General features: G+C 37.2%; 1 protein-coding gene across 3 annotated transcripts in view; it reads left to right on the top strand.

The window, feature by feature from the left end:
* The window catches only part of FAM83B (family with sequence similarity 83 member B), an 80,008-nt gene extending 66,570 nt beyond the window's left edge, over positions 1–13,438 (top strand). For all 3 annotated transcript variants that reach the window (XM_059701353.1, XM_059701352.1, XM_059701355.1), the window contains exon 5: positions 7,004–13,438. In XM_059701353.1, coding sequence (XP_059557336.1) covers positions 7,004–9,305 — 2,302 coding nt within the window. In that variant the 3' untranslated portion in view covers positions 9,306–13,438. The remainder of the gene's footprint in view (positions 1–7,003) is intronic.
* The last annotated feature ends 5,241 nt before the right edge of the window (positions 13,439–18,679 follow it).

The raw sequence follows: 18,679 nt of genomic DNA, 5'->3' as shown, positions 1-18,679 counted from the left end.
CTCATTTGAGATTATATGAAAATCTGGAAGGTATTTAGTATTACCCACAAAATTGACTGAGAGAATTTGATAAGCTCTTTGTAAATCTTATGATCTTTCTAAAGCTTCATTAAAGTGAAGTAAGTTTCACTGAAGTTATTGGCTCCAAGATGCCATCTTTGATCAGACTTGCCAATCATCATATTTAGAAATCCATGCCACAACCTGTCACTATTTTCACTCCATGGACTTCACTTATTACCCAATCAGGAACTCAGAGTTCTTGAACCACTTTTTGTAAAAAATATGTTTTTATTGGTTTTAGAGAGAGAGGAAGGGAGAGGAAGAGAGAAACATCGATCGTCTGCTTCCTACACACCCCTGCATTGGGGAATGAGCCCGCAACAAGGGCATGTGCCCTGACCTGGAATCTCACCATGACCCCCTGATTCATAGGTCAGCACTCAACCACCAAGCCATGCCATTTGGGCAATTATTTAATTATTTTAGCTAGTTCTCCTGATATGTATTTCATTCTTTTAAATAATGTGATTATACTGCTATTTCTAGATTTATCAATTTTATTTTATTATTATGTTTTAATCCTCACCCAAGGACATGCTTGGAGAGAGAATGAGGGGAGAAAGAGAGAAAAGGAAAGGGAGAGAAAGAGAAACATCCATCAGTTGCCTTCCTTATGTGACCCACAGGTAATAGAACCCACAACCCAGGTATGTCCCTGACCAGGAATTGAACCAGCAACCTTTGGATTAACAGGACAATGCTCAACTAACTGAGCCACCCTGGCCAGGCTAAACTGATCACTTTTAGATATGATCTCTTGACTTTATATTAGGGCAATTGAAGAGTTGTATTTTGTACCCACTCATACCCATTTGCCCTCCTGATTCCCATTCACCCTATACAGTTTATCATTATTTTTGATTAAATAAGAAGTCTGGGTTTACATTATTGAAATTGTGTCAGAATGTATTATTGATAAGTGATGAAGTGATTTATGATATATTTTCTCCTTCATAACAATGTGAACAATGACCATTTTGTTTTGGTTTTATTCATTGTCTTAGTTGTTTTTTGTTGTTTTTCCTGTTGACTATAGCATTCTTAGCACAAATTTTTCCAGATGCTCAGTTACTACGAACAATCTGTAATGTCCAGTCTGGACTAACAGATCTTTAATGAGCACCGCTGGGGTCCTGGTATTTTCTATATTCTTAGGTAGTTTGAGCTACAGTTTTTAAAATCCTACTTTTAATCCCATTCTTAACTCGTTTTTGTTTCCAGTCATGGTTTTTCTCTCAAATTTGCTCAAGAACATTTTCTATCAGCATAGGAATTTTTTAAGTCCAAAAATTCATAATTCCAGATGATTTATGTTTTAACTGGTGATGAAACTCTAACTTAAATCATTTTTTTCTCTGAATTTGGAAGGCATTGCCCTGCATTCAAAATTGCTATTTAAGAAGCCTCAAACAATTATACTTCAAATTCTCTTCATGTAACTTTATATATTTTTTCTTTCTGGGAGTGTCTAGGATTTCTCTCTCTTTTTTAATTTATTGATTTTAAGAGAGAGATTTGAAAGGGGGAGAGAGAGAGAAAGAAAGAAACATTGATTTTTTGTTCCACGTATTTATGCATTTATTAGTTGATTTTTGTATTTGCCCTGGCAGAAGATCGAACCGATAAACTTAATATTTCAGAACGCTCTAACCAACTGAGCTACCCAGCCAGGGCCTAGGATTTCCCTTTTATTCCATGCTAATCTCAAATTTATTAAGATGTTTCTAGATATAGGCCTTTTTTCCTTTTGTTATTCTGGGAAATCCAAATAGTTGTGTCTTTAGATTCTGAGAAGTTTTCTCATTTATTCTTTGACAATGTCTTCTCCTCAATTATCTTTATTGTCTGTCTCTGGAATTCTTTTTTTTTTTTTTAATTAAATCTTTATTGTTCATATTATTACATTTGTTCCTTTTTTTCCCCCCCCATAACTCCCCTCCTCCCAGTTCCCGCCCCACCCTCCGCCCTCACTCCCCACCCACTGTCCTCATCCATAGGTGCACGATTTTTGTCCAGTCTCTTCCCACATCTCCCACACCCCTTTCCCCCCCAAGAATAGTCAGTCCATTCCCTTTCTATGTCCCTGATTCTATTATAATCAACAGTTTATTCTGTTCATCAGATTATTTATTCACTTGATTCTTAGATTTACTTGTTGATAGATGCATATTTGTTGTTCATAATTTGTATCTTTACCTTTTTCTTCCTCTTCCTCTTCTTAAAGGATACCTTTCAGCATTTCATATAATCCTGGTTTGGTGGTGATGAACTCCTTTAGCTTTTCCTTATCTGTGAAGCTCTTTATCTGACCTTCAATTCTGAATGATAGCTTTGCTGGATAAAGTAATCTTGGTTGTAGGTTCTTGGTATTCATCACTTTGAATATTTCTTGCCACTCCCTTCTGGCCTGCAAAGTTTCTGTTGAGAAATCAGCTGACAGTCGTATGGGTATTCCCTTGTAGGTAACTGAGTTTCTTTCTCTTGCTGTTTTTAAGATTCTCTCTTTATCTTTTGCTCTTGGCATTTTAATTATGATGTGTCTTGGTGTGGTCCTCTTTGGATTCCTTTTGTTTGGGGTTCTCCGCGCTTCTTGGACCTGTAAGTCCATTTCTTTCACCAGGTGGGGGAAGTTTTCTGTCATTATTTCTTCAAATAGGTTTTCAATATCTTGCTCTCTCTCATCTTCCGGCACCCCTATAATTCTGATGTTGGTACCCTTGAAGCTGTCCCAGAGGCTCCTTACACTATCCTCGCATTTTTGGATTCTTATTTCATTTTGCTTATCCGGTTGGATGTTTTTTGCTTCCTCGCATTTCAAATCATTGACTTGATTCTTGCGCTCCTCTGGTCTGCTGTCGGGCGTCTGTATAATATTCGTTATTTCAGTCCGTGTGTGCTTAATTTCTAGTTGGTTCCCCAATATAAGATCGAGGGTCTTATTAGTTTTCGTGTAGATCTCATTAAGTTTATCGGCAGCTTCTAAACAGTTCTTGAGAGACCTTAAAAGTGTGGTTCTGAACTCTATTTCTTCCATTGACAATTTTGTCCTGTTTCTTTGTCTCCGCATTTTGTTATGCTTCCTTGGTGCACCCCCTAGTGGTCTTTGTTCGCAGTCTTATAGATAAATCTTGATTGCTGTAGCTAATTCCAGGGAGGGTTTGACCTCCAGGCCAAGTGGCTATGAGATTCAGCTGTGTCAGCGGTGAGAGAACTTCTGTCCTCTAGGGAGGTGCTAATCTAGCCTTTGCCTGAGGCTATCCGGCAAATGCCTCTGTGCAGGGCTTGGGCAGGGCGGGTCGAACAGGATCAACAGCGTGGGCCGGAGAGAGCAGTTATGGCGGCTCTCAGTCCTGTCCCAAGGGGCTCTGCCTCTCTGAGTCCCAGCACCCGCTGCAAAGCTCGGAGAGAAAGCTGCACTCGCTCTGACCGAAGCCAGACAGTCCCGCTTCTCCCGCCTGAGTCTGGGTCCCTAAAGACTCGCCCGGATCTGGAGCTCAGAGTCTGCGACTCCCTCCCGATTGAAAACGCCAACCGCGCCCTCCGCCGCCAGCCCGCTCCACGCACTCCGCACCTCAGAATTTGACTTCAGCACTGCGCCTCCTCTGAGTGTCCGTATGCGTTTCTCTTTCCTCCTAGTTGTAGGACTTCCACTCAGCCAGCGCCCCTGTGGTTCTGGGTGATGTCCCTTCCGTTTTTTGGTTTCACTTTTGAAGTAGTTGTTCAAAGCAGCAAACTCCGGCGTTAACCTATGCCGCCATCTTGGTTCTCCCCTGTCTCTGGAATTCTTAACTAGATTTCTGTTCCCATTGTATTTTTCTCCCCTGTAATTTTCCATCTAGTAGTGGGGGCATTATTACTATAACAGAGGGATTTCCTCCTGCTTAATATCTATCTTTTTGAACGTTGCTATCAAATATTTTGAATATCTGCTACTTGAAATATTTTCCTAACATCCTATGTGTGTTTTATATACTTATTTTTCTCTCTTTATTTCTTTGAAAATATTGTGTGCGTGTGTGTGTGCATGCGCGCGCATATTTATTATTATTTGTGCATTTTCTCTGTTTCCTCCAAGTACCTATTTTTGTGTTTGTTTGGTTTGGTTTCTATATTTCATCTAAGCTTTTAAGCATTATAAGCTATCTTCTAAACTTTATTCTAATGTCTGCCTATCTTTTGCACTGTCCTTATATTTAAGAATAAGGGACTATAGAACAGTGATGGCGAACCTTTTGAGCTTGGTGTGTCAGCATTTTGAAAAACCCTAACTTAACTCTGGTGCCGTATCACATATAGAAATTTTTTGATATTTGCAACCATAGTAAAACAAAGACTTATATTTTTGATATTTATTTTATATATTTAAATGCCATTTAACAAAGAAAAATCAACCAAAAAAATGAGTTCGTGTGTCACCTCTGACACGCGTGTCATAGGTTCGCCATCACTGCATAGAACTTAGTGGAAATTGTGTGGGAAATGGTTATCAATTGGTGAATTCACAGAACAGTGATTGGCTGGGGTCCTGGAAATTTTACAGGAAGTTGCCTAAATGTCAGTATATCTTTTATCTCTGGGAGTGTTCAGTGTTTCCAGAGAATAATCTCTACATTAAATGTCTCCAATTGAATATCTTTCCATTAACTGATATTATATTTCAATAGTATTTTCTGATTTACCAAATCCTAGAACGTTTTCCAACTGCCACACATTCATTAGTACCATTATCTTCTCAGATTCCGAAGCTCCACACCTGCAGGTAATTCTTTTACATCCTATGCACAGCCTTTTTATAACCTGCAGATAGTCTTATTCTTTCTTGTTACTGGCTCACCATTTTTACTCCAATTTCTGCTCTGGCTTAGTCTCTTATCACCTCATTGCAACTACTTTACTCTTCATGGTGAATACAATCCCTCATCTTTCAAGTCTATACAACAATTAGTTAAAGAAAAAAAAATCATTCTTCAAACATCTCTTTTTATTATAATTGGTTCAAACCTGGGAACAGATTCCACAATCCAACTCTGCTTTGCTTTCAAGGATCATCCGTCTCTTATATAGCTTCTTTTCCTCAGGTAAACATAATTTGTTTTCTGTGTCCAATCAATACATGACCATTATTACTTCCTTTTTCTATGTTTTTTTCTTCCACACAAATTGTCCTCCCACACCTTTTGTGTGTGAACTTCAGAGTTGTCTAGTTTCTGTCAAAATATTGCTAAACTTCCACTTTCTCCAGGAATTCTTCTTGCATTTGATAGCTGACTATTCTTTCCTTTACTTGCTGTTTCTAACACACTTCAGTGTTAGATTGAAATTTCAGTTGGATTGAAATTTTAGTTGGATTGAAATTTCTTCAGTTGGATTGAAATTTCTTTAATGATTCAGTTTTGCACCATTTCTTTTAAGTCAGCCTGATGGCCAACACAATAATAAAAGCCGGGGCTGCAAGGGAAGCCTGGGTTTCGGGTGCCTGCTGGAAGCCGGAGGGAAGCCTGGGTCCTTGGTACCTACCAGCGGCCAGAGGGAAGCCTGGATCCCAGGTGCCTTCTGGAAGCTGGAGGGAAGCCTGGGTCCTGGGTGCCTACCAGCGGCCAGAGGGAAGCCTGGATCCCAGGTGCCTTCTGGAAGTTGGAGGGAAGCCTGGGTCCTGGGTGCCTACCGGTGGCCAGAGGGAAGGCTGGGTCCCAGGTGCCAGATGGAAGCCGGTGCCAGCAGCCGTGGGAAGGAAGGCCTATTCTTGCATGAATTTCGTGCATCGGGCCTCTAGCGTGTAAATAAAGAACACGTAGTAAATGTTGTACTCATACCATCATTCAATAACTATTCTAGATAACATTAAGCATATCAGAATAATTAAGGTGCACACTACTGTTTATAGTATTTAATTTATTTTAAATTATTACTCTGCACATTCTTTTAATAATTTAATCTGCCTTCGTTATTGTCCCCCCTTTATAAACACCGAAGTCCTTTATTGTGGAGAGTGTCTCTATAGTTTTTCCTTTGTGTTAACCCCTATTGCATCATGTAATTATTTGATACATAACATATTAGTGCTTTCCTTTCCAGCTCAGTGACTCTGCATGTTAATTATTTAGATTTTCAAATGTCAGATTTAACATTTTACATGAAGCTTCAAGGTAACTGTTTGCTCTAAATTCTGAAAAAGAGATCAGAAGTTCCACAAAATAATATAAAGTAGTCACAAATTTATTTTCCTAGAAATTGTACCTGTATTAGAGGATCTGAATTGGCATTCTGACTGGCAGTTCGTGAGGATTAAATTTATCAATCCTGAGGACACTAAGTGCACTGTCTAATAACTGAGGCTACTACCCACAAACCCTCTCTCAGTTTACAACCCCCCACATCCTATTTGCATAGGCCCATCGGGCATTATAACATGTTCAAAGTATAAAGAATTGTAGCGATTATGCTGTTCTTGTCCTCATTTTGGATAAGAGTAGACTGAGGCTCCAGCTCATGGGACTAGAGAGATCAGCAGAAACCAGTTCTCTCAACTTTTCCTGTGGCACTAGCTTGCCTTGACCTTGCCCGGATGCTATCTATGAAATATAATATCATTTTTTTATTCTATAAAAATCTTAGCAGGCAGAGATCCAAAATTCATTGCAGACTTTTCTTTGGACTTCTTGTAAACAGTATAAAGCATTGTGGGTGGATTCAAACCCAGAACTTGAGTTGATTTATTACTTAAAATATGAATATGAGAGTGGGGCGGCTTGTGTATTACAAGCATGTAATGATTGGAGATGTTCTAAATTATGGTAGTCAAGGAAAACAAACAAAAAATACTCTTTTGTTGGCATTAAACCACACATGTTTCTTAGAAGAGCTATATATATATATTGTCATTAATCTTTTAACTCAGTCAATGTAAAATGTTCTAATTTTGATTTTTTTTTTTTTCCAGCTACATGTGGTCATTTGAAAAAGCTCACCTCAGCATGGTTCAGGTCATCACAGGACAACTGGTTGAGTCCTTTGATGAAGAATTCAGGACACTCTATGCCAGGTCCTGTGTCCCCAGTCAGTTCGCCCAGGAAGAATCAGCCAGGGTGAAGCACAGCAAAGCTCTGTGGGAGAACGGCACTTACCAGCGCTCACTCTCGTCCTTGGCCTCTGTTTCCAGCCAAAGAAACTTTCTTGCTAGACAAGACCAAATCCATAACCTAGATGCTAGTTACTTCAAAAACAGAGGGATATACGCTCGGAATGAACATGACAAATATAGCATGAGGAATCCTGGATACAAACCTCATTTTGTTCCCAACTTTAATGGTCCAAATGCAATCCGTCAGTATCAGCCCAGTCAGAATGAAAATTGGAAGAGGCACAGTTATGCCGGGGAACAGCCAGAAACAGCGTCATACCTGTTGCTGAACAGGACCGTGAATCGAACCATCAACCCTCCTGGTAACTGGAAAAAGCCTTCAGATAGTCTGAGTGTGGCATCCTCGTCCCGGGGAGGCTATGCGAGCCACCAGGTCACCCCTGCCCAGAGTTTTGGCAATTGGCTTGCCCAGAGGAAAACAACGCATCTTGCAGAGAGGAATTCAAATGTGCGGAGGTCTTTTAATGGGACAGATAATCATGTTCGCTTTTTGCAACAACGAATGCCAACCCTTGAAAATACCACAAAGTCATTCCTGCGTAACTGGAGGATCGAATCCTACTTAAATGATCATTCAGAAGCTGCACCTGATTCTAATGGATCTGCGCTTGGTGACCGGTTTGAGAACTATGGCAGCTCTGAGAACTTGAAAGCCAGTGCCCTGTATACACATCCGCGGCTTCGCCCCTCTTTAGTGTTTAAACCAACTTTACCTGAGCAGCAAGAAGTTAATAGTTGTACAACTGGCTCTTCAAATTCAACTATCATTGGTTCCCAGGGAAGTGAAACACCCCAGGAGGTCCCAGATACCCCTACAAGTGTAGAGCAGTTGACAGATGAACCCTTGCCAGAATCCATCCCCAAGCTACCATTGCAGGCAGAGTCGCCAAAAATGCACACCTTGCAGACTCCCGAAAACCACTCAGCAGTCTTAAACCAAACTACAGATGGCCATCCAGAGTCAAGCAACTATTTATATACAAACTTGTGTGTAAATAAGCAGACAGAAAACCTAAAGAATCAACAACAAAACGAGAATCTGCTTAAAAGGCGAAGTTTCCCATTCTTTGACCACTCAAAAGTCAATTTAGACCATGGAAACAATAAGCATTATGTTTATAGTACACTTACCAGGAATCGAATTAGACAGCCTGTAAAACCCAAAGAGGATTTGCTGAAAAGTTCTAAAAGCATGCACAATGTGACCAACAGTGTGGAAGAGGAGGAGGAGGAGGTGATCCAGGGGGACCCTCCGAGTGGCGCAGCTACCAAGTCCATTTCCATCGCTGCTTTGCTTGAGGTGAATAAAGAGGAATCTAACAAAGACCTCACTTCAAAGAAAGAAGTTAAGGGTTCCCCAAGCTTTTTGAAAAAGGGATCTCAGAAGTTAAGGTCGTTACTTAGCCTTAGCCCAGAAAAGAAAGAAAATTTATCCAAAAATAAAGCATCTCCCTTTTATAGAATGTGTAGTAGTTCTGACACTTTGGCTTCTGAGGCTGAAGAGAATCAAAACCCCAAAAAGTCAGAACCAAAAGTTGAGTCTCCTAGAAGAAAGCGTGGTTCTTCATCAAACTCTCAAGGCAGCATCCACAAGAGTAAGGAGGATATAACAGTGAGCTCCTCTCAGGGGAGAAATTCTCCACCCGATGAAAGTAATGAAATAATGCCTTCTCCAAGTCCAGTTGAAAACAAGTTCTTAGAGAGGCCAGGGGATGCCTCTGCCCCAAGATTTAACACAGAACAGATCCAATACCGAGATTCGAAGGAGATTAATAGAGTTGTTGCTCCTGTAAGAAAACCAGCTCCTCCTGTAAGATCACAGCCCAGTGAGCTTCTGAGAACTCAGTCAACTGACCGGCGCATTTACAGTCGTTTTGAGCCATTTTGTAAGATTGAGAATTCTATTCAGCCAACAAGCAGCATGTCAAATAGCAGTATACACCGCCCAGAAATAAAATCCACAGCTGTGGGCAATAGCTATGGTCGGGCCAGTCCAAGGCTTGCTTACAACACTAATGTTTACCACACATATCAGCCAAATGAAAACAAGTTTCGAGGATTCATGCAGAAGTTTGGAAACTTCATAAACAAAAATAAATGAAGTATTGTAATTGCAAGTAGATATTAAAATACAAAATGAATGTGGCTATGATTATTTGTCCAAAGAACATTGTGGACAGTTTTTGTAAATGCTAATAGATTTCTGTGAGGCAGGATTTGGGGTATGATGTATATTTTTACCAACATACTGTGTACAGTAAAGTTATTGTTTATGATGAAGTTAGTTGTGCTTAATTATGCCACCAATGGAATGTCTCTATAAACACGTAATTTTTAAATGGTAATGGTAAAAAAAATGTAATTGTTTTCTTCAGAATGAAGATCTTCTTAAGTCTTAACTAGAAGCTTTAGTAGAGAGATGGTGCATGGGTTTTAACCATTTATTGAAAAGTCATTCCTTTTATAAAAGGATCCTAATACTCTCAGTGGCCCACGTCTTTGTGGGGTTTTCATAACTTCAGATTATGAGAAAATAAGACAAAGCTTTTTCTGTTTTAATTGCCTTTAAATTTTACAGGATAACTTGTTATATTTTATTAATGTTGTATTACTTTTTCTGTGGGGCATATACCACTGGTGGGTAGCACAATAATATTTAAACTTTATAGATCAGCATATTTTTTTATGTTGCCTGAGGGTGTTTGCAAAGTTTCAGCCTCATGTAGTACAAGTACATCTTAGGAATGTGTCTTCCTTCCAGGAAGTGCTTCTTCCCACCCTTTCCAGGGAGCCTGGACTTCACTTATCCATCAGCTGCTGAGCTTTTATAGTCATTTCTTCTTTCAAACGAAGAGCAAGGCAGCAGGAATTGAAAAGCCTGATGTGCCCCTCCCCTTTATATACTTTAAAATAAACTTTTAGAAACATAAATTTCTACATAAATTTTTATCTTAAGAGGATGACAGTACTTAAGTATCTTGCTTGCAGAAGTCTTTGCCCTTTTTTTACGCTGTGCCAAACACCAGTGACTTGGCAGTGTTTTCATAGGAATGCTGTGATGAATATGGAATGTGGTACCTGGTCTGTTCTTTCATGACCTTTGGACCTGCTTGAAGGTGTTAAGATTTCCTGTGTCAAACTCTCAAGGCAGCATCCACAAGAGTAAGGAAGATGTAACCGTTAGCTCCTCTCAGGGGATGCGGCTGGATAGGGCAATATTTTATTGTTTTAAAAATTCAAGATTCAGACAAATATTAATATATGTTATGAGATAATGAAAATAATGGCATTAAAATATCTATGCCATTTAAATAACTTTCCTCAGTATTTTCAAACCATGATAAGAAATACAATGGGAGAAGTAATGACAGTCAGGAAAAGAAAACATTTACTGAGTGCTTACTTAGACCAGGTCTTGAGCCTGAACCTAAAGTCACCACAACAACATTTTGTGGGTTAGCATTACCCTCTTTATTTATAGTTGATGACTAAGGTGATAATTGAGACATTGCAGTACAAAGAGATAAGTCACATCATTAATAAGTAATGGTACTAAAGTGTTTATAACATACTGTCTTATCACATTATCTCCAAAATATGTTCAACTTCTGCCTCACCCAAACTATTAGGGATTAAATGAGAAAAATGTTTATATTTCCTGACTCGAGAGCAATCAATCAAAAAGGATTTAGTTGAATGCCACCAAACAACAGGGCACATGGGGCTAAAAATAGTCATAGTAGTTGAGATTAAGGAATTAAATTGAGATTGACGTATGAATGTAACCCAGCAGGCCAGTTTTAATTTCTGGGTAGTCATTTTGATCCCTTTCCAGTTGACTTGTGACAATGAGAGGAAGGGAAGAGGAACCATTGGTGAGCCTCAACCTGCTTCTGTACTAGAGAAAGAAGCCCATTAGGGTAGGAAGCTAGGCAGGGAATGGAACTCAGGGTTAGTTAAATACATGATCTAGTTGTATATATCATGGCGGGCAGCTTAGACTTGCACAGCAGATTTATTTTCTGACTTTTTTTTTTCCTTTGGTTGTTTTCCTTCTCTATTTTTTTCCTTCAGAAATATCTATGTGTCAGAATTAGGCTGATCTATAAAGTTTAAATATTATTGTGCTACCCACCAGTGGTATATGCCCCACAGAAAAAGTAATACAGCATACAACTAGATCATGTATTTAACCCTGAGTTCCATTCCCTGCCTAGCTTCCTACCCTAATGGGCTTCTTTGTCTAGTATAGAAGCAGGTTGAGGAACCCTGGGAAATACCTTCTTTTTGCAAATAAGAAAACTAAGCCTCAAAGAAGTTACATAATTTGCCAAGAGTTACACAGCTCTTAATTGGTAGAACGGGTTTAAACACAAAAGCTTATATTTTTAATACTATACTACACCATACCCTACTGGCTTCTTATTCCTCTCTGCTTGAGGAAACTCCTTTGAAAGGAGTTCCTGTCTTTTGTTCTCTTTACAAATTGCAAAACTATAACAGTAACACTACAGCAATAGCATTTTATAAACACAAATTCAGAATATAATATTCAGTTTAACATCATTCACAAAAGCGGATTTTAAATCTCTCATTATAACTTAAGGAATTCCCAAGTACTACAACATAGGATTTTATTATTTTGGTAAAGTAAATGTAATAGAAAGTTTTGCACATTTTGTCATAAATTAATAGCATAAAAATAAAACTTTGAGGCGGAAGAGCCATTTTCACAAAAAAGACAGCCAAGTATATTTATAAAAAATGAATTAAAACAAAACTGAAATATGCATTTCCTTTTAATCAGAAGAGGAATTCAGCTGCATTAAAGCTGTTTCTAATTGTTAGTGGGTTAATTTTTAGAGTCAACTAGAAGTTGTATGCTCTTCAGATATTTAAAAACGTTAGCAGAGAGTAAAAGAGATTTGTAAATTTGCTCTTAGAAAAATTGACTTCTGTAATTCTGGGCCCACAGTTAACCAAACCAGATTGACTTTAATATCTGACCCATTCTAAGTTACTATTAGATGGGGCATGTTTCAGAGATAAGGGGGTAGTTTGCTAATTGTCTTTAGGCCGCTCTGAAATGGCAAATCCTGAAAATTTCGAGCAAGGTAATTTTAAAGCTGAAATCTCAAAAAGACTAGATCATGTTGAATTACAAGCAAGAGCTGGTTGCCTTTCTGTGCAGCCGCTGCCATCGCTTCTGGAAGCAGTTTTTACACAGTGTCTGAGTTCCTCCTCTCCCTAGTGACACTGTGAGCACAGGATGCTTCATTTCATCCACTCGTGGCGGGCAGCTTAGACTTTTGCACAGCAGATTTATTCTCTGACTTTTTTTTTCCCCTTTGTTTTTTTCCTTCTCTATTTTTTTCCTTCAGAAATATCTACGTGTCAGAATCTGTGCAGAGTAACTTTCCAAAGTTTCTGTGGCCGAGAAACTCCTCAAGGTTAAAACTGAGCAAGCACACAGTACTTGCAATAATTTATAGGCACTCCAAACTCCATGGATATATTTGTGTCAAGCAATGTAATTCATTTTGCTCCCAAATGAATATTGGCAGAAAGATAATGTCATGTAAGAGTATTTTCATATAAAATTTGGTAAGGTCATTTTTACTCTCTACATCCTACATTAATTTCTGTAAGCAGAAACTCGAGAAAATTTTCTGTGATTTCAAAGTAGTTCTTGGCAGGTAGCTTCAGAATAGTTTAAGTGCCTGTATCCTGAGCACATTGATATCTCTCTATCATAAAGATCAGGTTAACCTCAGTTCGGATGTGCTGTGTTACAGTATGCTATGTGTTGCTATTCTCACCTGTGGAAGCAAATACCTTGTTTAATCAAGATGGCATCCAGTGTGATCTAGATAAGCAGGAAAAAGACTGAACTCTGCATTAACTTTAACTTTTTTCTCAGGATTATCTAGTTATTCAACTTTTATTCCACAGATATTTGTCTTTTGTGAATATCTGTCGTTCTTAATGTGCCTATGGATAAGGGATGTAAAGTAGAATAACTTTTTATGTAGACTATGTGTGATGCTATGTTTTTATAAAGTTTACCTTAATATTGAATTTGGTTCTAGAATATTTAAAATAAAAAGGATGAAATTACAAACCAAAAAGTTAATTTTTAATATAAATACAATGTTAGCAAAGAAATATTCTTCCAAATTAACTTTGTTTTTACATCTAATAAAAGAATATTAAATAATTTTTTACAAATATCAATATATTGTGTTTATTTTTTCTCTCATACCGTGGATTTTTCTATATAAGCTTATACTTTCACTTAGTTATTTTATTATGAATTTAGATTTTTATATGTTTTTCTATATCTTCAATGTTTTTCTATACATTTTGAAACCATAGCTTCAACACTTTTAGATTTATTTTGATTATCAATAATATTTTATATAATAATCTATCCATATTTGATATCCAGTAACAATATTCTTCCCTGAACAATATTATATACACCTGTTTTTTTATATCTGTTTCTAATGCACTATAGTAGCTATTTTAAATAACTTGGGACTTTGAAAAATAGAGAATCTATTTTGTTTCAAATTTGGTAGCTGATTTGTATAACTATAGCATTTAGTTGGAGTGAAATATGCTAAAGGAACATTTCATTAGATGAATTAGTGACATTAAATAATTTAAAGTCTGAAAGTTATTTAAAACTAAAAATGTGTTTTTCTTAGAAAAAAACAATTTCTGATATTGCAGATTAAGATACAGTTGAAATACTGTGTTTTGAAAATTAAATAGTGACTTTGAAAAGGCAAATGTGATTTTTAAGTAGGTAAGTATAATTTTAAGTAATTAAATAAAAATGTTTATTTTATTTTTTTATTTATCATAAAAACTGATGTTTAAGAAAACCCTGGTTCAATAGAATGGTAAGGGAAATAGATAAGGGTTTACTTTTTGTGGCCATCCTAAAGGAAACTTTGGAAGAGGTTCAGTTGATTTAACTAGTTAAAGACCATCCTGGGGTAATGGGACTATATAAATATGAAAGGGCATTGTGTGTGTGTGTCCTGCCTGGGGAAAATCACATGAGGTGGAATTACCTAAGCTGAAAGCGGTAGGAAACAGAAGCCAGTGATACAAAAGAAAATTCTTGATTTAACAACAACAACAAAAAAGTCAAATTGGACATTTTTTCTCATAGTAATCTGTTTCATTTATTTATTTAACACATACTGGGAACCTACTTTATTCCAAGTGTATAGGTTATAGTAGACTTTTGATGTAAGAAAAAAAAGAGAATGTCTTGAATAATCAGAAGCTATAGCAAGTTTTCATGTGTTTTAAGACTAGCCCAAACTAACAGCAAAATATGTATGCTACTTGTCCAAACTGTGCTTTGATGTACTCCTAGTGCATGGCAAAGGGTGCACATAGAGATGCCTGGGAAGTATTCTATGTGTGAGTCCAGTCATTTCCTTTTTTTTATTGATTAAATTATTACATATGTGTCCTTAACCCCACATTACCCTCCACCCCCCCCCCCCACTCATGCCCTCATCCCCCTGTTGTCTGTGCCCATTGGTTAGGCCTATATGCTTGCATATAAATCCTTTGGTTGATCTCCCCCTTACCCCCACCCTCCCCTGCCTTCCCTCTGAGGTTTGATGGTCTGATCTATGCTTCTCTGTCTCTGGATCTGTTTTTGTTCATCAGTTTATGTTGTTCATTATCCAGTCATTTCCTTAACTGTAATTGATAAATATATATTCCATTAACATCCTTGTATTAGCATCTGCATTGTATAACTATTTGAATAGCCATTTTTATCAAAGGCATTGATGGGTTAATAGAGCAGGGATTTCTAGTTTAAATTTCAGCCACATTTACCCTAGGATTTAAGCATCTTTAGAACTCCAACAGGGCTGACCTTCTGAGGAGAAATATATATATATATGTATTTGGAGGAAAGGAAACCCCTGATGAAAATTCATTCCAAAGAAAACTGTGAGAGCTGTTCAAATTGAGTTCAAAGGCAACTGGCACACAAGGGAAGGAAGTGGTGTTTTGTGTTAGACATTTAGATTGTCAACCAACGTAGGCCCAATGTGGAACTATAAGGGAAGAATGGCTCCTCTAAAGTCTCCCTGGATGGTGCTTAGAAAGACTCAGGTGTCAGGGGCTAGGCCATCACCATGAAATTCAGTACACAGCCTCCGGTTTTCAACAGCAGCCTCTCAATGTTGAAATGCTATAGCAATAACTGCAGACTCTGCTGGGCAACAATTAGGTAGTGGACCACTTTTGGTGGGGAAGGTAATTGGCAATATTACCACAATGGGCCCGAGCAGGAAAGAATATTGCCAAGAGGGATGGGAACTTGATGTTCCCTCATTCTCACTGAGTTAGAATGGCCCTAGGAAATAGACGTTAGAAAGAGGCAAATGGAGTGAGAGAGGGAACCAACGACCCCCAAAATAAAAATAAGAAACGTTAATCAGGGATTTATTTTAGAAAAGAAATTTCAGGGCACACCCTGATACTAGCACATTGTGTCTCTAAATTTCTTTTTTGCTATAGCTATAGAAATAAAGATTGTTAACGATTTTTGTGTGTCTTAATTATCAGGCAGATTCCATTAAACTTATTTTATTTTTGTCATTTTTCTTCTTTTTTAAATTTATCTTTATTGTTGAAAGTATTACAGATGTTCCTCTTGTTCCCCCTATTGTCCCCTTCCACTCCATACACCCCTCCCAGGCTTTTACTGCATTATTTGCACTATTGTCTGTGTGTATGGGTTATGCATATATGCATATAAGTTCTTGGGTTAATCTCTTAACCCCCATCACCATCATCACCACTACCATCCCCACCTTCCCTCTGAAATTCATCAGTCTATTCCATGCTTCTATGTCTCTGGATCTATTTTGTTCATCAGTTTATTTTGTTCATTAGCTTCCACTTGTGAGTGAGAGCATGTGATATTATCTTTCTCTGACTGGCTTATGTTGCTTAGCATAATACTCTCCAGGTCCCTCCGTGCTGTATAGTATTCCATTGTGTAAGTGTACTTTTATCCACTCATCTACTGATGGGCCCTTGAGTTGTTTCAAGAAATAGCTAAGAATATAGGGGTGCATATATTATTACTGATTGGTGTTTTCAGATTCTTAGGACATATTCCTGGGAATGGGATCACTGGGTCAAATGGCAGCTTCATTTTTAATATTTTGATGAAACTCCATACTGTTTGTTTTCCATAGCGACTGCATAATACTGGAAGTTATAGTCACAGTGATCAGATGAGAAGAAAAAAGGCATCCAGATTGTAAAGGAGGAAGTAAAATTCACTATTTACAGATGATATGACATGGTACATAGAAAACCCTAAAGACTCCACCAAAAAGCTACTGTATTTACTAAATGAATTCAGCAATGTAGCAAGATACAAAATTAACACCCAGAAGTTGATGGCATTTTTATACACCAATAATGAGCTCTCAGAGAAACTGAAAATAAAATCCCATTTATCCCTGCAAAAACAAAAAAAAATTAAGATAGTTAGGAATAAACTTAACCAAGGAGGTAAAATACCTGTACTTGGAAAACTACAAAACATAGATTCCATTAGATTTAAGGCTATATTTTAGAAAAAACATTCTTTTGTTTCTGTTTGTGTATTTATTTGGTTGTTTTATAAACTACAAAAATTTTATTTTAGTTAACTGCTAAGGCTAAATAAATTAGATATTCATTAAATTAGAATGAGTTTCCTACTTAGTGAAGATTGACCATAAAGCTCACAATTAGATATATTTCCATAAATGAAGAATTTAATTGATTTATTTCCATAAATGAGGAACTTAAAATTTGATTTATTTTTCTTCCCCAAGCAGATTATAACATTGCTCTTTTAAAGACAAAGTATGTTACATATTTTTCTAATTCAAATCAGAAAATAAGTTCATTGACCTTTGCAAAGCATTCTTTTAAATGTGTTTCATATGATTCAAAATTAGTATTTGTGATATCAAGTTCTTTCACAGTGCTTGGCACAAAGATAGGACTATGAGTAAGTACCAATTTCATTTTATTTCCAAAGGAAAAATGTGAGAGAGATATTTTGCATTCTAATAATGATAAGGTAGAAGACATTGTTTGAAAATACAATTAAATAAAAATAGATGGAAGAGCAAAGAGCAAGTGGCAGACTGAATGTTACTTCCATCTTCTGACAAACCACTGTTTGAAACTGAACTTCTTTGTGCATGTTTTCTTTCATATTTAATGAAAAGGCTATTTTGTACTTAACGGGATTAGCGCATATTAAAGAAATCCCTTGTCATTTGAGTCCCTTGAAAGAAGGATACAAGGTAAATATTAGCATAGTAGAATTATCATCTCCATAGCATTGCTTTGTGTGGTGTGTGTGTGTGTGTGTGTGTGTGTGTGTGTGTGTGTGTGTTTAACTTGGCTAATGGCAGTAATAGCTTTTAAATTCTTAGTTATCTCCAGTGAACTCAAAGTTTGACAAAGAGGTTGCTTTCCAGATGCTGGGTATTAAAACTGTAAGTATGGAAGGATAAAATATATTTTTAAATGTCATCTAGCTTAAAATGTTTTTGCATGAGTTCCAAGAAATATAAGACCAGATGTCAGAGATTGGCCAGAGCTGGGAGATGGAGAGCATGTGGGCATGTGCTCCAGCACAACCTCCAATGACATGCATGGAGTAACAGCTGCTCCATCAGTCAAAAATATCAGGATCTCATTGCCGCCTCTTGGAATACTAAAAGCAATGATTTAAGAGACTGCAAGGTTTCTGGAAAGTTAGTTTTAAGTTGTCTATCTCATGTTTGGGATTCTGAGAGACCATCTATCCCAAGAGCAGCACACCTCAGTTTGGTTGATGACAAAAAGTGTGTTTAGCATGTGGTGACCAGGCCTGATTCTTATACACATTAAATTATAGATTTTAGATTAATTACAAACTTTTCTACATCAGGTTCCATACTGACTTATCCAAATTTATGCAAGTTTTTTTTTCTTATTACTCAATATATACTAAGCAAAAACTATTTATAGGTCCATTTTTCAAATACTTAAATTATTTTCTTTTCTACACTTGGATATTATTTATCTTATATCTCCCTATGTCAGAGTAATAAACATACAGGATGCGTTGGGATTTTTATTCAATATGCATGCTGTTAAATTACCTAGCGACATCAACACTGTCCTCTACATTATCGAGCATGGGCCTCAAGGGTTACAGGATACATTTGTGGAAATTATGTAAACATGTAAGTACAAGTTCAGAAATAGAGGCTTTAACACAAGTATAAGTTTACATAGTCACTTTTGTCAAACCTTTTGGTTCTTAAATATAGCACTATAGATGAATGTCTACTAAATCATCCAAAAAACTGTTAAGTTTGTCACTTTTTAGATGTCTAAATGACCTGTTAGTTTCAAGAACTTAATAGTACCCAG

This window comes from Myotis daubentonii, chromosome 6 (assembly GCF_963259705.1).
Source record: "Myotis daubentonii chromosome 6, mMyoDau2.1, whole genome shotgun sequence".
Taxonomy (NCBI): domain Eukaryota; kingdom Metazoa; phylum Chordata; class Mammalia; order Chiroptera; family Vespertilionidae; genus Myotis; species Myotis daubentonii.
This window is presented reverse-complemented; position numbering and strand designations above follow the sequence as displayed.